A 22,637-nucleotide genomic window follows, 5' to 3' on the forward strand; every position below is an offset into this window, starting at 1 on the left:
GATCTGGAAACGTCCTGCTCAGCCAATAAACACATCAGGTTGAAGACTGTCAATTGTGCTCCAAATGAAAATATCAACCCAGCCTCACATTATTCAGGAAGTGCTGTAGGACAGGCAACGTGGCAGTCATCACACGCAGGATTTGGAGTGAGATCCTCCTTTCTCGCTGCTCACGTCTGACTGAGGCAATGTGCTGACCCAAAGCCTCTGCACATCAAAACAAAATTACAATGTGCCTACAGTTGAGAAATGTAGAAGGCTCGGGATTGAGTAAATGTCAGTGGCTAGGGTGAAGTGTTTGCATATAAGCGAATGATGTATGGTCTTGTCCTGTGCCATTTATTCCCCCAAGCAATAACGTAGCCGGATCTGTCTCTCAGACTTAATTGAAACGGGACTTGTAATGTTGCCCTTTTCCTCGATGGGACCAAAAACATAACCTCTGACTCCCACAAGCAGCCAATACGGAGGAAGTGGGTGTGTTGGGGTACACAAGGGAAAAAGAGTGCCAACTGTCACAGCATTATTTTCTCATCTCCTCTGCATACACTCCATGTCTCCACTATCCACGCCAGTCCCTAAAATGCTGCACACGGTGCCCGTTCCTACCTTCCCTCTATGTTTAATCGGCACCACTTTTTATTTTCCCTTCCGCAGAACAAAGTGTTCTTTTTGCGCAAAAAAAACACCGTCCACATTGACCACTGCCTCAAGTCAGCAGACGACAACCTATAAAAGTGAAACCTGAACTCTGCAACCGTGTTCTGTCTGTGAAAACATACAGTATGTGCAGACACAGGATCACACACATGCATGAGGACACATGTAAAAAGGATATGCCACAAATTTAGAGGTATCACTTTTGTATCAACTCAATGTATATATTTGTAAAATCCACAAACAAAATAAAAACTCCTATCTTTTGCAAGCAATAGTGGAGAATCAAGTGTCAAGCTACTTTTTTTTCTTTAATTACAAGGAAAGTTATTGTGGACATCTGTATAAGTGTAATTCTGTCCCAGAGGAAATAGATAGACAAAGAACAATAAATAACATCTGTTTGGCCTTCCTTGGGTCTGATCCAAAACAGGGAAATATCTATGACGTATCTGCATTTCTGCTCCGCTTCGGCAATGGGTATGAGGACATAAAAGTCTGAGTGTTTTGTGCACCATATTTTTCCAATTTAAATTTTACTGACAATAACAAAACAAACAATGTCATCACACTGACTTCATTTGCATGCTGATTTTCTCCTGTCGTTCCTTCTCTCTGGCACACAAAGATGTACACAAATCTTGACAGATGTTGTTCTGAATATACACACACACACACACACACACACACACACACTTGTAGCATGTAGGTCTACTTACAGGAGACGATTATATCTAAGTGGTGCGTCTTTTGAGAATAGCAATTGTCAAACTAACGAACTAACAAAAAAACAGTCAATGCCAATCTGGTCTGGGAAAATAAGAGGTCTATGTATAGCGCTGTTTACTGTGAAAAGAGCAGCACCAGTGTGGAAACAGATTGTGACAATTGTGAGATGTGCATGCACTCACATTTCCACTCTCTCCTGGGTATTGATTTAAAATGGTGGCTGCATGAATGTACTACCGCAGACCATGTAATCTTCCTTTGAGATGAAGACTTCCGAGAACGAAAGGGGAGAGAGAAAGGGGTCCACAGACCACAAGCTGGGAATGTGAAATTGTGGACAATTATTTGCTGAGCAAAATACAATGCCTGCCAGATGAACTGGAGCTCAACCTCCAAACCCCAGCAGCTCCCCCACCAAAATGCTACGGAGAAAAGTAGTGTGTGAATATGTGTGCGTGTGTGTGTTCATGCATGTTGCTCTGTCTCAATTTCCCTCTCCCTCCCCCCTCTCACACACATACCCTCAGACACAATTGCACGGTCGAATTACCAGCAGTCAAACTATTTCAAAAATGACAGAAAAAGTAACAAAGAAAAGGAGAAAAACAACAACAATCATCCACATTGTCTGCTCTGTATATCCTGATATGCTGTACTAAGATTTTATATGGGAAATAAAAAAGTTCAGTTTTTCTCAAGCTTTAACTGACAAATGCAGATGTTTACAACTTTGTAATGAACGTGTCTAATTAGCACTCAACATTACCACTAATTTGTCTTTTAACTATTGTTCACAGACATATCACAGCCCTCCCTTTCCCCAACATATAAAATGTTTCCTCCTTAGTTTCTCAGACAGGGGGGTCACGTGATTCTGCACCCCATTCCATCAGACGGCTTAAGTTCCGACCAGGAGCGTCTTTAACACATCCAGATGTTTGCCAGCGTCGCGCTGTTGCTCTCTAAATTATCCATGCCCTGCCCTTACACTTTAACTATCATTACAATAGAGTCTGAACTGTAACCGAACAGCATTTCCCCGATGCCATGTACGTAAATGCAGTCGATTACATGCGCAATATTACAGGAAGAACACTTCGAAATGCGTTTTTTTTTCAAAAACAGTTTCATTTCAGTGAGCGATAAGTTCAGTTCATGCTCGTCTAGACTTGTCATCACCTTAAAATAAAATGTTCTGAGAGCCACCAAACATAGGCTTATCACTTACCTTTCAGTGATCTTGGCTTAGCTTGCTTGCGGCGCGACATCCTATAGAAAACGCTGAAGTTGCTCAGTTTGTGTCTGATAATTTGTGCACGGGATAGTCTAAAGATGTAGTCTCTCTAAATTCCGCTGACCAAAATCGCGGCTGCCTTTTTACCATTACAGAAAGATGCAACTTAGCCCTTGCCGTGCGCTCTAAACACGAGTTTGCTGTTATTTAGTGTTGAGTAGGTGGATGTTATAAAATCCAATTACCCCGATCGGTATAGACGACTCTATTTAGTTGAGCTGGGTATCGGGAAAAGTGTGAGAATACAGTAATCCCCGTCATGCGCTTCCATTCTCCGGGAAAACACACACGCGTGTAGGCATGTTCGTTTAGAAATAAAAGCGGAATATTCGCTTTTCGCATCTCATCTCAAATGCATCCGCGTGAGAAAGACATCAGCAAAACGCCTCCTGTGAGAGTGCAAAAAAATTGCAACAAAACCAAAAAAAAGGAGGAAAAATGATAATAACACTTTTCACTTCATATCCACCTAACAGCAACAAAACTATTATAGACTCTTCCTTTACTCACTCCAGTCAGCTAATCATGAATTAGGTTCGGAATCTGATCTAAGTCTACGTCTAAATTGCTCTTAAAAGAGGATGAAGAAGCAGAGAGAAGATGGAAGCTCCCTCCTCATCACAAACCTGCAAGGTCTTGGACTGCGCTGTCGCTCCGGTAGTCCACATAATAATGGAAAATGGAAGCAAGGCCCCCAAAGCCATCAGGATGGCTCCAGAGGGGGCCCCTACCCCGCAGGGACTCGCTCTGTACGTAATCACTGAGGAAATCATTGTCAGCCTGCCTGCACTCACACACAGACAGAGAGGCATGATTAAAATCCTAGGGATCATGGCAAGATGCGGAATGCTGGATCTGCTGGTCCCCGGATCCGGAGTCGAACTCTAAACCCAAAGTCGGCTTGCTCACCCTGGCGTCTCCTCTGCCTCAGCTCGCGGTCGGCCACTCTCCGTCTACGGCAGACGGACTGGTCCCCCTTCTGGTAGAAATGGTTAAGCAGAAATACGTTTTCTGTGTGACTGTTGACATATATGACATGCAATGGCACGTATAGAATTTTAAATGAAATGTTTACAGAATTTTTTTCTTTTTTCATTATTGTTCACTGCGAGTAAGATTACTATATTGTATGCTCTTAATTATTTGAATACTTACTATAATAAATAGTATTTATAAAGGAAATATATTTTTTTCCGATTAAATTATATATTGATTATTTTTGTCAAACAGTGCCTCAATCTCTTTGATATAATTATGATGATGATGATGATGATGATGATGATGGTGATGATGATTATTATTATTATTATATTTCTTGTCTTTTTAATATCATTTTAGTACTAATAATTCCAAATAAAGTTTTGGTTAAATGCAATTTCACAAATGTAAGCCTGCAACTTCTGAAGTTATTTAATTAAAACACTCATTATGTAAAATATTTTTACAAATAAATAAAAAACATGTTTTCCCGTCTCTCTCTCTTACACACAACGGTGCATTGGAATACACCGTCACCTGCACAAAGATATCCAGGCCCCCTACTGCCCCTGCTATGTGAAAATGAGATCCAGAGAGGAGTCCTGCGGTGGACTCCTCACTCTGCCCCTCCGAAATCTCGAGGTAGCCTCTGCCTGGGGCCCCATCTAAAAATCACAGTCACGCAACAGCTTCTCCCACTTTCAACGCATTTTTATTCTCTGATTCACAGAGACAATTGTAGGAGTTTTTTTTTTTGCTGAACACCTTTAGGGAAGGAGAGAAACAGTTGATAGGGCAACTCCAAAACACAGGCTGGTGTGGAAGAAGAAAATTAACAACAACCTTTGATAGCCTTTAGTGCAGCTGAATTTAACTTTGTTGAAGAAAATTCTCCCCAGAAGTTAACCAAAACTATAAAAGTTAATGATGTGAGTACATAATAAAAGCTGCTCTTATTCTATAGGGTATTCCAATCTTTTACTTTGGAGTTCATAATGAGGCCATATACTGTTATAGACATCTAAGGTAATCACCTACAGAAGCACAAAGTAATAAACGTAATAGAAAATTCTAGAAAGCTACAAAAGAGACATCTATTAGCCGACAGTCATAATTAGCCCATTATTTTAAAGAGGGCTTGTTATTTTGCCGCTTTTGTCTCTGATCAGTGGCAGATGTGAGACTTAAACTTAATAAATGAGGACTTATGACCTACATATGATGTCAAGACTTCCATTCTGTTTGCTCAATTTGGATTCCGTAAATTTATCTGCACTCTTGCTTTTCAAATTATTTCCCCACACACACGCTGCCAGAAAAATGTGTGGAAAAGATCAATAAAACCGAGTATGACACAGATTGACATGATGTGCTTTGGTAAATTCAAAGCCTTCTCAAACTACAGTAAAGTTGGTAAACACACACATATGAAACATCTATTTGTAGGTGCTTGGAATCTGTCAGGAGGTCCCAGCTGCTTTAAAACTTCAATCTTAACAATGCTCTAAAGTTCTCCCTCTCTGTCTCAGCCCTCTGTCAGGCGGCTCTCCCAAAGTTTTACCACCTTGCCTCCCCTCCGTACCTCTCGATTGCTCTCTCAAACACAAACAAACAGTGCTCTTCAGTCCTCCAGGGCTCTTTGCTACTTTCATTAGTGACAAAGTAACTGGGAAAAGGCTCGACTTGACTCGGTGCTTGCACAGTTCAGTCTCTTAAGTTACAGTACACTCAGAAGTTGTTGTTTTTTTCTTCAAGTGGAAGAAGCCTCATGTGAGGAATGCTGCGCATGATGCTCCAAAAACTGTCTGACACGGCTTGTCCCTCAGGGGTAACTTTATAAATATGGAAAGGAGAATCAAATATACATTTTTTGGAGCAAATAGGCACAATGAAAATCAACAAAAATGTTTTTGTTTCAAGTTTCACCTCTCAGCGTGAGGGAAAGGAAATCAAACAAAGATAAATAAAGAAAATGTGAAATGTTTGTCAAAAAAAACAATGCCAGCCAGGAAATTTCTATTCAGCATGTACCTATATGATAAGGCAAAATTGAGAAATGAAATAATGTGTGTATGCCTACAAGGTGCATCTTCATATTAAGTCACATTAATCTAATTGTCTTGCTACATACTACAAGCCTTAAAATGCTATGAAACACACAAAGGCACAGTTTGTTTTCAGATGCTTCCTAGTATTTGTAGTAAAACTGAGCAGTTATGTGGGGATTTTTTTTTACCACCCATAGCTTTTAGTTAGACGTTGAGACGCCACAGTAAGTGTGTGTGCCACAGCATTAGAGATTTCACTCTGCCTCTCAGCAGGGTAAAACGTTCCCTGTGGAATCTGCTTGGTGGGATCCTTCAGCAGATCTTCCTGACCTGTGGCCTCCTCACCCTCTGTCCATTTGGCTCCGACAGCACATTGTCCAAAAGAAAAATCCAAGTAGCAACTGAACTTTAAAACTCAGAGAAAGTTTTAATCCCAATGAAGTGTCTCGTGTAAAAATAATAATCACTGAAGGCTATTTAGGAGAAATACTCGCACAAATGGTGAAAAACGGCGGCTTAAAAGCACAGTCGGTCAATTACACTCGTTAGAACCGGGCATATACAGAGACATGCATGTACACCAACCACATACACACACACACACACACACACACACACACACACTCTTGACTTGCCTCATTAAAACCCATCCAGCTACTAGAACTCAGAGATGTGAATGTTTCCCTTGAGGAGAGGGGCACGTTCATTTTGAGAAAGGCAGAAGATTCAACTTTTTTCTTACTTGCTTATAATTACAGAGATTGCTGGAATGCATGACCCTGAGAATAAGGCTGAGTCCTGGGAGAGTCCACCAGAAGCATCACCATCTTCAGTCTTGCTCTCTATTGTGTGTCTCCCTAGTTAGATGCCACCCACACCAGGCATGAGTGAGGTCGAGACAGTGCCCCCATCACTAGAGGAGTGCTCCCCGGGGACTGTAATTGTGCTCCAACAAGCCAAACTCCTGAGGCTGAAAAAAAGTCAAGATAGCGAGTGACTGAAAACATTGCCCTCTCTGAGCACTGAGACTTACTTCCGCTCTAAACTGATTAAAAGAAGAACAAAAACAACACAGAGAGCTAACAATCAGATGGTTCAGAATTGGCAAGCAAGGGTGAGTGTTGCTTTCCAACTTCAGTGTTATCCAAATTGCTGGGCAATTAAACACTGGAGCAAAAATGGATCATATGTATGCAGTTCACATACAAACTGTGTGTTTCTCCACCAAGAACTGGCGCATATAATAACAAAAAGTGTGGAAACGACAGAAAAATATTCAGGATTTGCCACTCAGAGAATAGCCACGCCTGTTTCAATTGAAGGCCTCCATGTCTAAACATCCTTGCAGACTGAGGGATGTCAGTAAAGTAGAGGGACTGTTGAGTGAATGGTGCTCATCAACAGTGACCTTCCAGCCGGATTTATCCGAAACTTCCATCTTCCCCAAGCCAAGGAGCCCCATGAAGCAACTCCCAAACCGGGTCATTAGCGCAGTGGTGTCACCAGACAGCAGATCACGGGCCAGAGAGGGAGCAAGAGGGGGACTCCTGGCACTGCAGCGGCTGCTGTGAGGTTTGACATTCAGGGCTGGCTGATCTATTGGGCTGGGGAGACAGTGCCCTTGCTCTGGGTCTTCATGAGGAGAAGTTCCTGGCAGTTTTCTCCTTACTTACTCCATCATAAAACCGAGGTCACAAGAAGTTAGACGTAGCTCTGACTTGCAACATCACGCCCCGAACTGTAGGGTGTTACCATGACTTTAGTGACAATATTGTCACCTGGAGCACCAAGTCAATCAAATGATAGCTAACTGATATGGAGCATAATGGAATTCCTAGACAAACATACATCAATCACTCACCAGCTAGCTTTATAACTACTATGTTCAGAATATACACCTATGGAATGTGGAGTTATTCTCATTCACCAATTTTAAACTGCTTGTCATGACAATCTCCACAAAGATGTGTTATTGGCATGAAGAATACAGTTTAACCACAGTGGGACGGTTTCATAGTGTGATCAAAAATCATTCTAGGGGTTTTATGTCCTTCTGAAATGGCTTTGACCTCCACAGCCTGTCTCGAGCAAATGGTGACCAGTATGGCCATGCCAAGAAAGGGAATCCCCTGGGTGCATTCCCGTGAGCCAAGACGACCATAAAAATCTCTCAGTGAAAGATGGACATTTTCCACTTGGCATCGCCACAAAAAATTAAAAGAAAAGATAGCAAAGCTTTCAACCCTTTTTTTTTTTTTTTTACTGAAATGAGAATGATTTTTCTTGCTCATTACCACTCTCTCATTAGGAGATCTTCACTCTAAGATGAGATCAAGCCCACTCACCCCTCCATATTCTGGTAGTTAACTAAGTGTGCTACAGAGCCCCTTATCATACAGAACATTTTACACACTCAGCCAGACTCACCTCAGACTGTTACCGGATGTCTGATTACCAGGTTCAATGGATGTCACACTGAATAAAATTAAATTAAAAAAGCCAGGTGAAAATATTTTTCTCTCCAAATGTTAACATAATTCATGGCCAAAGCTAGCAGCTACTGCTTTGGGTTATATTGCTGAATAAAATCCATGTGAGATTCAGAAGAAACACTATTGCTCTTATCATCCATCTTATTATCAACATGTCCAATTTAGGTTGAGAAAATAGGTAAATGCGTGGAATGACTGGTGTGTTGTAGTTTTGTAAAGGCATGTGGAAAGAGAAGGCTCTGAAGGATTAAAAGAACTCTCACTCCCAGGCCATGCACACATTATTCATCCCCACCTCCTCCTCTACCCTCTCACCTTCATCACTACCACCCGCCCACCACCTCTCTTGCTCCCCTATGACTCTCCCACTTCCCTGACAGTTGCATAAGCCCCGAGAACCTCTCTCTGGACCTCGTTGGGGGGGGAGTTGGGAGTTGGGAGTTGGGACAGTGTTAATTAAAAGAAAAGGTTAAAACACACCGGGGTGGCAGAAGGCGCGTTCAGGAGGCCCCCCATGGTAGAGCAGCTGCTCACTGTTTCCTCCCTCAGGGGCCCCAAGGAAGGGACCTGCTACCAGGGACGGAAGCCAGGTGATTGGGGACACCAGGATGAAGGAGTGACTGGGCCATAAAGGATGGAGCAGATTTGACCCTCACGCTAAGGAGCAGCCAGGGGGGGTAGCGAGTGGTTCCACTCACCTGTCCAGTGCCTCCCAGCCGGGGCCTTGGTTTGGAGCTGATTAGTGTGTCCCAGAGAAGGTCTCACCTCCCTAAACACCACCCACACACAATACCTTCGTTAGACAGTGGGATGCATGCCAGGCCCATTTAGAGGAGTATGCCACGGAGGTAAGGAGAAACAGACAAAGTGTGGGACGAAGAGGAAAGGTACAGTAATGGCCTTTCAGGGTGGAAAAAGTCAGGCTGGACATCACAGAAGGGGTTGAAGGGTTTTGTGGGACAGAACAGGCAGAGAAGTTTAGTCTCTGAGAATTAGCCCATCAAGATCCTGCGCAGCTGTTGTCGCTGACTGCACCATGTGTGATGTACTGTCTGTGGGAAGTCATTAAATAATGATAAATTATCACTTCATGTTGCTCAAATATGCTGCATTATTTAAAAAAAAAAAATTCTATTCATCCGGGAAAATTGTTGGCCTAGTTTAGGAAAGCCAACATTCAGGTAGGTGTTTTGCATCAATTGGGAATAAATGATAAATGATCACACTTAGCAGCAATACTAAAAGGATGATTCATTAAAGCAAATTAAGTGCAAACTAGTTTAATATCTAAACTAACACAATAAAACCATAGTTTAATCTTCGCATTTTAGTCCTTTGTTTTCCTTGTGAACACAACCACGCATAATCATCCCCTCTTTGTAAATTCTCTCACAATTGGTTAACAATATTATCTATCATAGGTCAATATACATTGTAAAGTCAAACATAGCACACTGATTGCCACTTCAATTAATTCCAATAAATACTCATGAGCTTTTAAGACAAACAAGAGGGAGTGAAACAGTTGTTCCTTCCTTTTCCCCCCAAACAAGCAGAGATAATTAAACGTCTATCCTCAGAGAAGAAGTGTTCCCACTGGAAGGTTGTTTGGTTTAAGGATTTGCTCAGTGGTTTGACTCGCCAGGGACTCTCCATTTGAGTCTCAAGGTTTTATATCTCTAACAAGGCTTTAATTGCCAAGGTAACAGACCACCTGATTAAGCCTGACAATAAGTCTGCTTTATCTGTGGGGTAAAAGCAAGCAGAATAGACTGCAGGGATGAGGATGAATATTGTAATTCAGCTATCAGCGTGTCGTATTCATGCTCAAAAACTTTGTTATTTTAATATATCCAACAAGAACTGTCATGTATTGTGTGGTCATCCACCTAAGCAATGTGTTTTTGTCTCAAAAATTATATTTACTGCAGGTCAACTTTGGAAATGCACAAGACTTGCAGGAAAGATCCTTATTCTACTGAGAGTGTGGAGGAGGCGGCACTCAAAGCCCAGGTCCCATGCCATGTGCCCTCCTTATTGTAACGAGAGCATTTCTCTCCTCAAACTCTGACTGGTGAGCGAGTTGAGGAGGGGGGGTATTCTTCAGAGAAGACGGGGAGCGTCTGGTGGTGAAAAACTCTGTGTTAAAGTCCCATCTCTCCTGTCAGAGGGCTGACACGGGGCATCCAGGGACGCAGGGCCTTTGGTGCTCTGAGTCTGGACACTGGCCTAGATTTCTCCCTCTACTCCCCTCCACAAACCCACCACCACCTCCTCCTATAACATCCCATCTACAAAACACTTCTCAGGCGCCCCATCTCATCTGTTCTTTACTGTCAACCTGACCTCAATGAACTGCCGTCCTCCTCAAGCAACTACTCCCCATCCCTTCACTCCGCCCTGTATGGCTTTCTTTCTTTCACCTTTTCTAGGCAAATTTAAGAATTAACCTTGAAAATAGAGTTAAGGTCCTTTTAACAATAAAACTTGAATAATTGTTAGTATGTATTGGAATATTTTACTCAACTAAAGTTATTTTACTTTAATGACATAACTGAAGTCAAAGGGTACTTGAAATGGAATCTGAGTAAATATAACTGCATTATATTGTTAAAGGGGATTGGGAGGGGGTATGAAGAGGATATATACTTAAATAAACAACAGCTTTAGCCTAGGCTTGAAAATATAAATATCAAAAAATGTCAATGTAGGCTATACACTAATGGAACACACCACAGAGCTCGTATGCCAAAACCAAAAGCATATCCCTTATACAAGACTTTGAAGCCTGTACACAACTGATTCAACTATAAAACTGCCTTCCTGTGCAGGCTCATTGACTCAGTAACCAAAAAGGAAGAAGAAAAAACTCAAATAGTTAAAAAAAAAGAAAAGAAAAAAAAGAAAGACCGACCGACACCACGGCGGGTGCAAGAACTATTATAAGGCCACATACATGAAATAGCTTAAATAAGACTTTATCGAGGCAGCCAACGCAGAGATAGATGTGTAAAAAACGCTGCAACATATAGGCAACGCAATCGTTGTTGTCATTCTAATCTAGAGTGTGTTGTACTCACCGGCAGTCTGCGAGGGAGGTCTTCCACTTTAAACTTCAGGTTCAACTTATCTGCGCGTTCATCTCAAAGCATTATACCAACAGTCCACTCGGCCTCGCTCTCCCACTGCGCACTTCCAATAAATTCAACGTTTTCAAATGAATGAGGCACCGCCGTCACATCTGGGAGGTACAGTGAAAAACAACAGTAAGTCCTCACACAGGACACTCAAAGGTAAACGTTTTTTAGTGACCGTTTAAATTACCACCGCTGGAGGATCAACAACGATGATAGCATGTAGCATGTTAGCCACACTCATCACCTGTTGGTGATGCAAAATCGTGGGCGTGCCTGATTAGCTGCTGGAGTGGATGTGACAATGAGGTAAGACTACAATAATGCCAATTATGCCACAAACCATCCCCATAATGAAGAGTTCCTTAATTTGACTGAATTATTTTTGCAATTTCGTACTGTTCACTAATGGTTATATCCCCGGCTTCGTTTGTTACCGCAGTTTCGCCCAGCACCTTTAAGCACAGGTGACACAATCAACATGTTTCTCTTCCGGAGTAACAGCTGGCCGGGTGTCACCTCTCTGGGGCTCCGGTAAACTCTTCCGTCCTTCGGCTGCAGATACACTGTTGATTAGCATTATCTTTTTCTTGTTACATTCTTTAACAGTTTATCATTCCCCTCGTTTCCCCATGTGTCTTTTGTTTTTACTTTGTAATGGATGCGACTTAATGGATGATCTTTAATAATACTAATCTGCAGGTAATGTAAGATTATGTATCCTAATTAGTTGTTTAGGATTAGTGTTGTGACTAATTCGTCACATTAACTCCATTTCTTTTGGTTTCTTCTGGCTATTTAATAGGCTACTACAACGTATTCTTTTTTTCAACGCAGGGGCAACTGTTTTTGCAGGTTGGGCAGAGTTGATTGGCTACCCTAATGGGGATGAGTGCAGGAATTAAGAGAAACATCTGACCCCTGCAGCACTATCTCTATTACTATTTTTGTTTGTTTTAAATTGTGATTGGGTAAAAACTAATCTGGAAAAACTACTAGTTAGTTTACCGGTGGATATGTTTGGACATGATCATTTATATTTATATTGCTTAGTAGAGTTCAGTGGTGTAATTGTGTTTATTTTTAAATGGAGAAAATATGTAAGTTTTACTAATTATTTCATATCTTGTAGAACACTATCTCTGTCTCACTCAGGCTTATTTTATATATTTATTGTTAGCATATTTCAAGTGTGTTATGTGTTTAAAAATGGGGAAATGTCACAACTCATACTAAAAAAAAATAAAAGAATACAATTTCATTGAATATTTTTTGGTTTCATTTCATTCGAGTATATTATTCTGCTGCATCAGAGTAAAATCTATTTCATTTCATTTTTACTTTGAGTCAGGGTCCACCAGTGCTGTCAACTGCTTCACAGGGTCTCTCAATGTAGACTGTAAGATAGGGCTAAAAAGATTGTTTTATAAAACCTTTTGTTTCTTTAATGAAAGAAGAGTTACCTTTATGAAAGCATGTCTTTCAGTGTTTAAAGATGTTTTGAATGGATGTTTATTCATTGCTGTATGTTTGCTGTTCAGTTTGTCCCAGGTGAGTCCGGGGACCATTTTCTTCTCTTGTGTCATTATGCTGTAACATGTTGGCACTGTTGGTATTCGATGCCACAAACATTGCGAAAATTGACTATTCCATGATTGACTATTTTGTCAAATTGCTGATGCACTCAAATGTCTCTGCCCAAGATAATAGAATTCCCTTTGCATGTGTGACATTATAAAATTGCTGCTGTACAAATGATTTATCTTATCAACCTAAAAACAACACTCAAATCACCTCTGTCATGTGAACATCTTGTAAATGTCATTTCATGAAATTCAGTCTGACATGAAGTGTCAACTCTTGCACTTCACCTCATGCTGTTGCGTATGTGGCTATGGACATTTTCCATATCAGGGTGGCGCTCTCTTTCTCTCTGGCAGGTGTAAATGGTGCAAGTTTCTGTCTTGTTCAACACCCGTGCTAGTTTGATGTGTTGGCAATCCTTTTGCCAGACCAATAACTCCCTCACACCAACACTACTCTTTTATGCTGCCTGCTTTATTCTCATTCTTGGGGGAATCCTCTTGAGATACATAGTGTGCCTCTTAATTTCCCCAGGGATGCATGCAGGAGGCATACACTAGTGATTTTTCCAGGGATGAAACACTGGGAAAACATTACAGTGAGATATATCATGACATCCACTGCAGCTGGGTCAGATAACAAGTTAAATGGGTTCCATAACTTGTCACAAGTCCATGTTTTGCATTTCCCCTCTTTGTTTGGCTCCCATTTTAGTTTGCTCTTTTGTTTTCCAGGTTCAGGGTGGAATTATTCTGAAAAGCGTAGCATTGAGCAACATGCAGCCAGTCAGCGCATCATAGTAAGGTAGAATCCCAGGAGACGAAGTGGCCCGGTGGGTTTGGTTTGTACATCCGTCACACACTTCTGAGGGGTGACGTGCATCACTGCTCCACTGAGGGAGAGCCTCTGCCATGTTTACTGTCATGTTCCAAGGTATGCTACTTGGCTTCAAACACATCAAACACATCTACAGGAATACTGATATTGGGAATGCCATAGGGAACCAAACAAAAGGTACAGACATACTCCTGAAAACACACATGCCCACAACTGTGCCATGAGCACTTTCAAACCAAACAAATAAATCTATATTTTTAAAATGCTGTTTTCATGTATTATCACATGTTCCATTATTGTAAATCATATGTTTATATAGACACACTGTTGCAAAGTCAGTTCAAAAAGCTATATTTAGCAACCATAAGACACCATTGTATTTGATAGTGTCTCACTAACAATACTGTATCTATATTTGCCAATATGCCATTTTCTCTGTACAGTTGTTTCCATAGTAACAATGCCAACAGTAGCACCTATGATGTGAAAGGAGACAGCCAGGGGATTCTTTCTGCAGTTGGTGAGTGCTGATTGGAAACAGAAATGATTAAAACTGTCTGCAGCACTTTAATAGCTCTGCTAAAAATATGTAGTATGATTAAAATAAAATAAGAATTGTAATTTTTAAAAATGGTTTATTGTCAATCTGATATGTGATATAAAAAGGATGCAATACTTTCTAGCATGATGTCAGCATTAACCTGTTGTCTTTCATGGACAATGGGGGGTGGGGGAGGGGGTGCCGTCACACGATTGTACTTGATTTATGAAGAATGGCCAGGACTGATTTGACTAGCAAAGTGGTCCCCTCCCGGCCTGCTGTGTGCAGTGTTGACGAGGGCTGAGTTGTTTGCTGTGCCTCTAGGCGTGAGGATGAGGGGGAGCAGCCTGGAGTTCCTGCCTGGCTCAGGGGGAGGTTGGACTGGATTAGACGGCTGACAGCTGGGCCACATCTCTGGAGGCGCAGGGCGGAGAGGCCCCCTGTCTGCCTGCCTCTGCACCAAGTGTCAATTTGAGCATGAAGGAAGGATGGAGTGAGCCAAAGAGTAAGTAAGTGAGCGAAGTGGGGCCACTAGTAGTCCTGGGTGGATTGACATCAGTGGTGCATGGGCCGTGCACACCGTTAAGCATCAGGAAACACACTGTTTATTTAGCGAGATCTGACTTGGGGGCATAAACTTGTGAACACTTGGACAGACACACCAACACAAAATACTCTTACAAGGTTGTAGCTCTTGACCTCTTTAGTTTGGATATTGATGTTCATAGTCAGCACTACACGGTATCAGGGAAGCATATAAAACAGTCTTAGCTGTGTGACTTCAAAATACAAGTGTTGCTATTAATTGCATTTCTTTCATAATCAAAGCACAATCTTTGCTTCATGGAATCAAAGCTTTTCAATAATGCACAAATGGCAGTGAAACTATCTCGCCTCAGGTGGTATCCTGTACAATTATGTGCAATCAAGATTACAAACTACTTCAAAATCAAATGCAATCCTATTTTACTTCTATTTGCGGTGATGCGATATGTAATTAAATCTGACTTCCCTAAGTGGTTACATTATTTGATAGGCCGACTTTCAACATTTGTTTTAAGTTCCGTAAGAGATTTCTACTTTTTTTTTTATTGTACCACGCACAATAACTGGCATAATTTACTTCAGCAGCACAGTGTTAATATGAGGAATGTTGCAGGGCCATATGAGAATTTTCTATAATAGGTTTTCTCTAATCCTGAGAGACTGCTTTGTGTTTCCTGCACTGAGACTTGGCTATCACTGGGACGTGGGATGTGGGCCGGAGTCGACTTTATTAGCTGGTGATGTTTTAATGTGATTTATTTTTATAAATGAGAATGGGGTGGGAATGCAAGTGGGGGTGGAGGCCAGTATGCAAATATGGACCCTCATTAAACACCACCACCACACAACATTATCTGCTGCTCCTCAGATTGCTTATGTGCATTAATGACGTGCAACCAAGTCTGCTACCTAATGACATTGTAATGATCACAGCATTCATGATAAAGTCATCAGAAGGCATGACATTTACACATTAGATGTAATAAGAGGATATCTACTACCCATTCACTCACGTGAACCCCAGGTTACCCCTGTGAATTCATCCACAGAAGTGATTAACATGTTTCATTTAAAGTTGATAACAGTAACCTTCAGCAACAACAAAACTTTGTTTTGTGGGTTTAAGTGAGTCTTATTCAGGATTATACATTTTGCAGAAGGTTAAAAAAAAATCTGACCATTTTGCGCAGCTGAAACCTTTGAAAACATTCTAAAAAATGTATATTTAACTAAGCTCAATTGCAAATAGCCTCTTTAACTTAGCACCTTTGTTGTATGTTTTTTTCTGTATTGAATAGATACATCAGTATGTTGAGAATTGTTTTACTACAAGTAAATACAAATACAAGTAATACCACTTATCTGTATTTTTTTGTGGTGCAAATATATTATGTATTTATAAACAATACTGTATAAGAAAGAATCAAATGTTTAAATGTATTTATTTTTCCTTAGTTATATCAATGCATATGCAGCTTGACCAACACAGCAGTTCTATTTTGGTCCTTCAAACTATCTTATGAAGTTGGGATGCATTTCTCTGGGGATTTCATGAGCCCATTTCTATGTAAAGATATTTATCTTTATGGCTTTTGCGAGAATGAGGAGATTAACCCCATAACAAGCAGACATCTTCTAGTTGATCTGAGCATCATTAGTCCACATTAATAACCCATGGAATGGCAAATGGGCTTTTTTTATCATCTTAATTACACGACATCTGAGCTCTCTATCTAAAGATGACTCTCTTTAGAGATGAGACGCGTCACTTCGAGGTACTTGTTCTTGTGTGCACATCTGACAAAAAAAAAAAACTGGTGCTAAAGAACACACACACTCACACAGACACAAACACACACACACACACACACACACACACACACACACACACACACACACACACACACACACACACACACACACACAAAGCCATCTAGACTAAAAAGGATGCCATTGCCCATTAGAGAGATGGATTGACAGGAGTGCAGAATAAATCTTTGTGGCAGTGAGTCAGAAATATAAATAGAGCACCTAAGATAGATTTGTCTCCGGTGTTGATGAAGTTACCTTTGGGGGTAGAGCTCTATCTTTTTAGTAATGAGGACAACCACAAACAGTTTGGTCTCCTAATGAGAAATGATAGTTTCAGAGATGCCATACAAAAATGCCATAGAATAACACCTCATTTATGCATTTTCCACTGTGTTTCGAGAAAAAATGCCAGAAGTGGGATTCATTTGTGAAAGAATCAGCCCCACCTGGTGGTCTTGATGTACACTATACACTCCTATACATGAAGAAAAAAATGAATGTATTTCATTTATATCAGTAATCCACAACACTTCTGTATAATTGCAATATCTTTACAGAGATGTTTGATGAAAGTTTTTTTTCAGCTCAAAAGCTGAAATTAATACAACAAACTGAAACCGACACAAGAAATCTACTTTTAAAGGAAATGTGTTGTGTGCAGTGTGTCTGTTCACACATCTCATCTTTTAAGTGTCTGTAATCAAAAGTTCCTTCCCATAACAAAAAAAACCACACCATTAACAGCGGAATTATTTTAATTAGATCAATAAACGCTGGTAAAATCAGGTAGGCAGGGGAGGGAAGGAATGCTCTATTACCCATTTTATCATCAAAGTGAGTGCTGTGCTAATTATGCTAGCAGCACCCAGTCAGAGCAGCCCACCAGAGACAGATAACAGAGGACTGCCCAGGGTTACGGTGATTGCACACCACCAACTCCCTCTACGCCGTCTCATTGAACGCGTTGGGTTGCTAATATTCATGCAAAAATAGGACGCATAATGATATAGAACAGCGCTAAGAAGGTGTGATACACAATGTTTTTTTCTTTTTAACCTGAGTTTGAGAGCTGGCATCCCATTAGAGCTCTATTGCTAATCAATGTGAGGCATTATAGGTTGTATAAATCACACTCTGACACCTGCTGTATGGGTCGTTAACAGAGAATTCACCAGGGAGGACAAGACAGAGCAAAAATGCAGACACAGAACAGAAACATCTGAAGCTAAGGCTAAAGCATTAATACTAAAGCACTATTATTGTGATCAAGGAGCTGATCAATGAAAGATCTGCTACAACTTAGTGAGGTTGTACCCCAAACGACTATAGGCACTTCTCATTTAGTAAAGCAAATATTTGTTTTGCTGTTCTACAAAGATACACTCAGAGTCTCGCTGCTTTCTAGCGCTATGTAATCTAGGCTCAAATGATTATTTGCAATTTGTGCACCAAACAACCACAGACCACCGGAGGTGTATCTCAAATATTAAGAGGCAAGAAAAAGAGGTTCCTGTGAACATTTTTAATTGAGGATGTAGTTATTCTGCCCGAAAAGGCATGCAGAAAAGTGCACACGCAGGCATTTGTAACCTGAGTGTGGTACAGAGGGGGACCATCTGAAGACTCGCAGGCCCTTTGATGTCTTCTGAATACGGGCATAATGCATGTGTAATTAATAAGCCATTTGCATATGATGAACTAGGCCACTTAGTCAATGTTCTCGGGATACAAATACCTGAGGAAAACAATAACAACGGAGAACATTAAAAAAGGGAGTCTACGCAAAAAAAGACAAATCTATGGCCCGCTTCGGATTAGAAATACATTAGCAGCTAATTATGTCCTAATTGCCAATATTTTAGCAGGTGCTTGTACTTAACCAGTGGTAATGCCCTCCTGGAACAAGCTCATCAGGGTTATTCTCTGGTGAATTTCTGCAGTCCTCGATGATTAGGATGCGACAAGATGGACTCATGGTCAAAAAACATGGAAGATAATGAGGCTGCTGAATAGGATAGCAATAACAACAAAAACACAGCAGCATCCAACAAATTATGATAATACAAACATGAGTGTTAGTTCAAATGATCTAGGAAGAAGAGTTGGAAAGAAGTAAAGAACAAAATGTAACTGTGACAATTATAAACTGGGGCCGAAATATTAAAGGTGAGAGCACACAGTTCAAAGACGAGTATTAATTTTTTTGGCTAAATATTTTCAAAGCAATCAAAGACTCCGGGAGGTGGAATTCTCTTACCTAATCAAACAGCAAATGTAACCCAGCGCTTGATTAAATATTGAGCTTAGGAGTTTCAGATATCTTTTTTCATTTGGCCTGCTGGCATTTGGCAGCGAGGGAGCATCAAACTCCCATAAGTCCCTGGAGTTGGTCCACTCTTGAAAAGTGCTGAGCTAGCAGATCAAACTGTTGAAATGTCATGGAGTGAGAGGAAATGGACCTCAAGCATATATCAATGAGGTTCTTCTTCACGTCTGACATTTCAGTTCTTGATGAGGTCCCAGTGAGTGATACAATGGAAAGTAAACTTGGGTTGTACGTGTTGAATCACAGAATTAAGATGTGTTCAGATAGTGTTAAAGATATGCGGTAAAACACCATTTCCCATTTGTCACATCAGGAAACAGATTGGTATTAATAGTAATATGTTAATTGAATCCCATTAGCTGCTTCAGTCACAGCATACTAGAACACTTGAATAGAACAAATACATTGTTAAAGGTGAAATAATAATAATAATACATGTCATTTATATAGCACTTTTCCTGGTGCTCAAATCACTTAAATCTAGCAGGTGATTAGAATAACACCATTTTTTATGAAATCTTATTATGATGAATACAAATATTATTGTGGCCGAGTTTGCTATAACCGCATTGGTTTCAAACTACCGCACTGGGAATTCACAAGAAACAAAGTAGCATGTAATCCAGTTTTATATTTTATATTTTATTTATAGATTACATGATACTTTGTAGCTTCTTAAGTTCCTGCTTATGTTCCTGCATCACATTTTCCTTACATGCTGCTTCATTGTAAACGTAATCCACTGGTAATAAGATGGGGTGGCCTTTACTGTGAAGCAGTAACAGGAAACAGGAAATTGATGTTGTGCTGACACTGATTGTTTGAGCAAAAGGGGTCTAATAAACACGAAAGTATTGTTTGGTTGCACTGTAGATAGTCACTCCTTTCTTATATTTCTGAAAAAGTTACTACTTTAGAAAGATTTGCTGAATATTCATCAGCACTTGCTGTAACCACCAAAAACCCTATCTGTCGCCAAATAAAACATGATCGAAAGCCTAATGATTATAACATTGATGTATTGAGTTTTGCATGTTTGCTGTAAAAATTGTTGTTTGTTTGATTGCACAGATTCACCCTCTCATATCAAAGTTCAGCTTGAGTCCATAGAAATACAGATTTATTTATACTTTTGATTCAGTTCTGAACATTTGTCCAGTTCCTGACTTAATTTCCAGTGTTACATCAAATACCTGTTCAACTTTTTTTGTTCCACTCCCCACGTTTACCATTGTATTGTTCGACCTTGAGTGAGATGCTGTCAGGCGCTTTTTAGAACATAAGCGTTGCAGTTTCCCATAATCCACTGGGAGTGTTGAGGTGAGAGCTGTGGCCCACTAGCGCTCTGAGTGGCTGGCAGCGGATCAAAAGCAAACGAGGTTCCTGAGCTCATTCCAATTATAACAGCACACACTATCAACTACAAATACAAACAGCACGTAAGTGATAGCGCTGGTGGCCTGGAGGACTGCTGCCAGAGAGCAGGCAGCATGCTAATCAGGATACCTCTTGCCATGGGCTATTTAGGGAATAGCCTCTTATCCCACCAATTCCCCATGCCTTAGCCAGGGAAACGAAAGAGAAAAAGGGGAGTGAATTCCCTGAGTGCACAATCCAAGGACAAAATATAGAAAATGGATCTTTATCTTTGCTGTCGGCCAATATCCATATTAATTACAAAAAACACACCGCATATGTACTGAATAAAATATAAAGGGATTTGTCAAACACATACAGCTACAAATTATGACCACCCTCTTTAATTTCCCTTTCTCATGTTAATTTCATAATCAAACAAAAGTTGAATAATTTGTTTTTTTATCTTACATGGCTTTTGTTAACTTCACTGAACTGGCATCACACACACTATACCGTTTAACCTTTGCAAAGCAGGATGTGGAAGAACAGCATCCTCAGTCATTTGCACATCGCTCCACACTGTTTATTGCAATTACTCTGATTATCCATAACAACATCTTCCTAAGCTTCCCATTGTAGTCGGCCAATCCAGGAGAGTGATTTATATCCGGTCGACCGTCATGGGGGAAGGAAGTGAGATGTTTGGAATGGTTCTGTGGTAACATGCACGCTCCCCCCCCCCTCGCACGGAAAACCCCTCAGAGTTTGGCAACTCTCCAGAGCCATGCAGGGGCGGCGGAGTACAGCGGGAGCCTGAGTGAGAAGCACACATTGTGCACCACGGGACCCCACCAGCCCCGGCCCGAAGGCACAACTCTCAAGGACATGGAGAACTGGGGCAGAGAACTTCCAGGCTTCCCACTGGTAGGGCAGGCGGAGAAAAAAAGGAGGAAAGTTTCCAAAGTGTCTCTGTGTGAGCATAGCTGGTGAAATGTGTTGTTAGGAGAGATACATGGGTTCTCTTGATCAGTAAACACTAATCATGCAAATGTTCCTCTTGGGGTTCCAGTGACATTTAAATTTGGTCTACAAGTAAAATGAAAGTAGAAAACTCCTATTTAAATCATATTATGTGTTAAAGACAGGGGGTCAGGCCGGGTCACATGTCATATAGGTGGGTTAATGTCAGGAAATGATGGTTCAAATAAAGGAATACTAATCAAAAAGGTCTTTACTAAAACTATGTCAGTGCACGTAGATGGTCATAACTGTTTGTGTTTCGATCTCTGTGTATCCAGTATCTGATCTCCTAGTCAAATATAATTACTGACTTCTATGACACACAGCAAGTGATACATTTGAATCAATGGCTCAGCTAGCCTCACGGTGTCCATGGAGGGAAGTGTAATTCCAGGTTTTGCAGACAAATACAAATGTTATCTAAAAATGGAAATTACAGCTTACTGTTGCAGTAAATCCTGCTACATAATATTTCAAACAAGATGGATATTTACAGTTTGCAGTGTAATTTATAGGGAATGTGCATGAAAATCTCACTCAGAAAATGGTGTATTTCCTGTCTTTTGATATTTTGATATCAAATTGTGCAAAGTCTTTGGTATTGCTGGTTAAAGCTTTGAAGCAGCAGCTTTTCATTGTCCTTCCAGTGAGGAGCTTAGGTTTACTGTGGGTCAGCCCCCTCTCTCTCTACATCAGGGGGAAGGAACCACACTGATCTAAGATGGAGTACCCCCAACCAACCCTTACCACATCGACCCATGCCACCATCCTGGGCCTCTAATGGAAGTCCTGGGCATCCAGACACCTCCCCCGCTTCGACAAGGACGTCAAGTAGCGCTCTACTCATCATTGGAAGCAGCAGGCCTCACAGCCCTCCTTTTCTCTCCCTGGGACTGGCTTTTTTGGAACATTGCAGGCAGATGTGTCCAGATGAGCACGTTCTAATTTGTGGACCCAGGTTAATGCTCCACCAGAGGCCCCGGAGGATCAATAGCTTTATTTCCCTAAAACGCTGGCATGGTGAGAAGCAGCTCACGGGGTGCTTTTAATACCGCCACAGTTCCAGTGGTTACTGGGCTGTATTGATTGTGCCCATGTGGAACTACGTGCACCTTCTGGGGAAGGATCTATTTGTGTCACCCTGGGCTGGGATTGGGGCTCCACTGGAGGAGTGGAGAGCTCAGCCAATGGAGGATGCCAAAAACATCAAAACAGCCATGTTTACAGATTACCCAAAGGGAAAGCAAATTACAGCCATTATGCAGGCTGTGGGAATACTG

General features: G+C 41.0%; 1 protein-coding gene across 5 annotated transcripts in view; it reads right to left on the reverse strand.

Annotated features, from left to right (window-relative positions):
- LOC134865976 (zinc finger protein 521-like) overlaps positions 1-3,289 on the reverse strand; it is a 91,428-nt gene extending 88,139 nt beyond the window's left edge. For all 5 annotated transcript variants that reach the window (XM_063885852.1, XM_063885855.1, XM_063885853.1 and 2 more), the window contains exon 1: positions 2,615-3,289. In XM_063885852.1, coding sequence (XP_063741922.1) covers positions 2,615-2,654 — 40 coding nt within the window. In that variant the 5' untranslated portion in view covers positions 2,655-3,289. The remainder of the gene's footprint in view (positions 1-2,614) is intronic.
- Positions 3,290-22,637: the final 19,348 nt, after the last annotated feature.

Source organism: Eleginops maclovinus, chromosome 6 (genome assembly GCF_036324505.1).
Source record: "Eleginops maclovinus isolate JMC-PN-2008 ecotype Puerto Natales chromosome 6, JC_Emac_rtc_rv5, whole genome shotgun sequence".
Classification (NCBI taxonomy): Eukaryota; Metazoa; Chordata; class Actinopteri; order Perciformes; family Eleginopidae; genus Eleginops; species Eleginops maclovinus.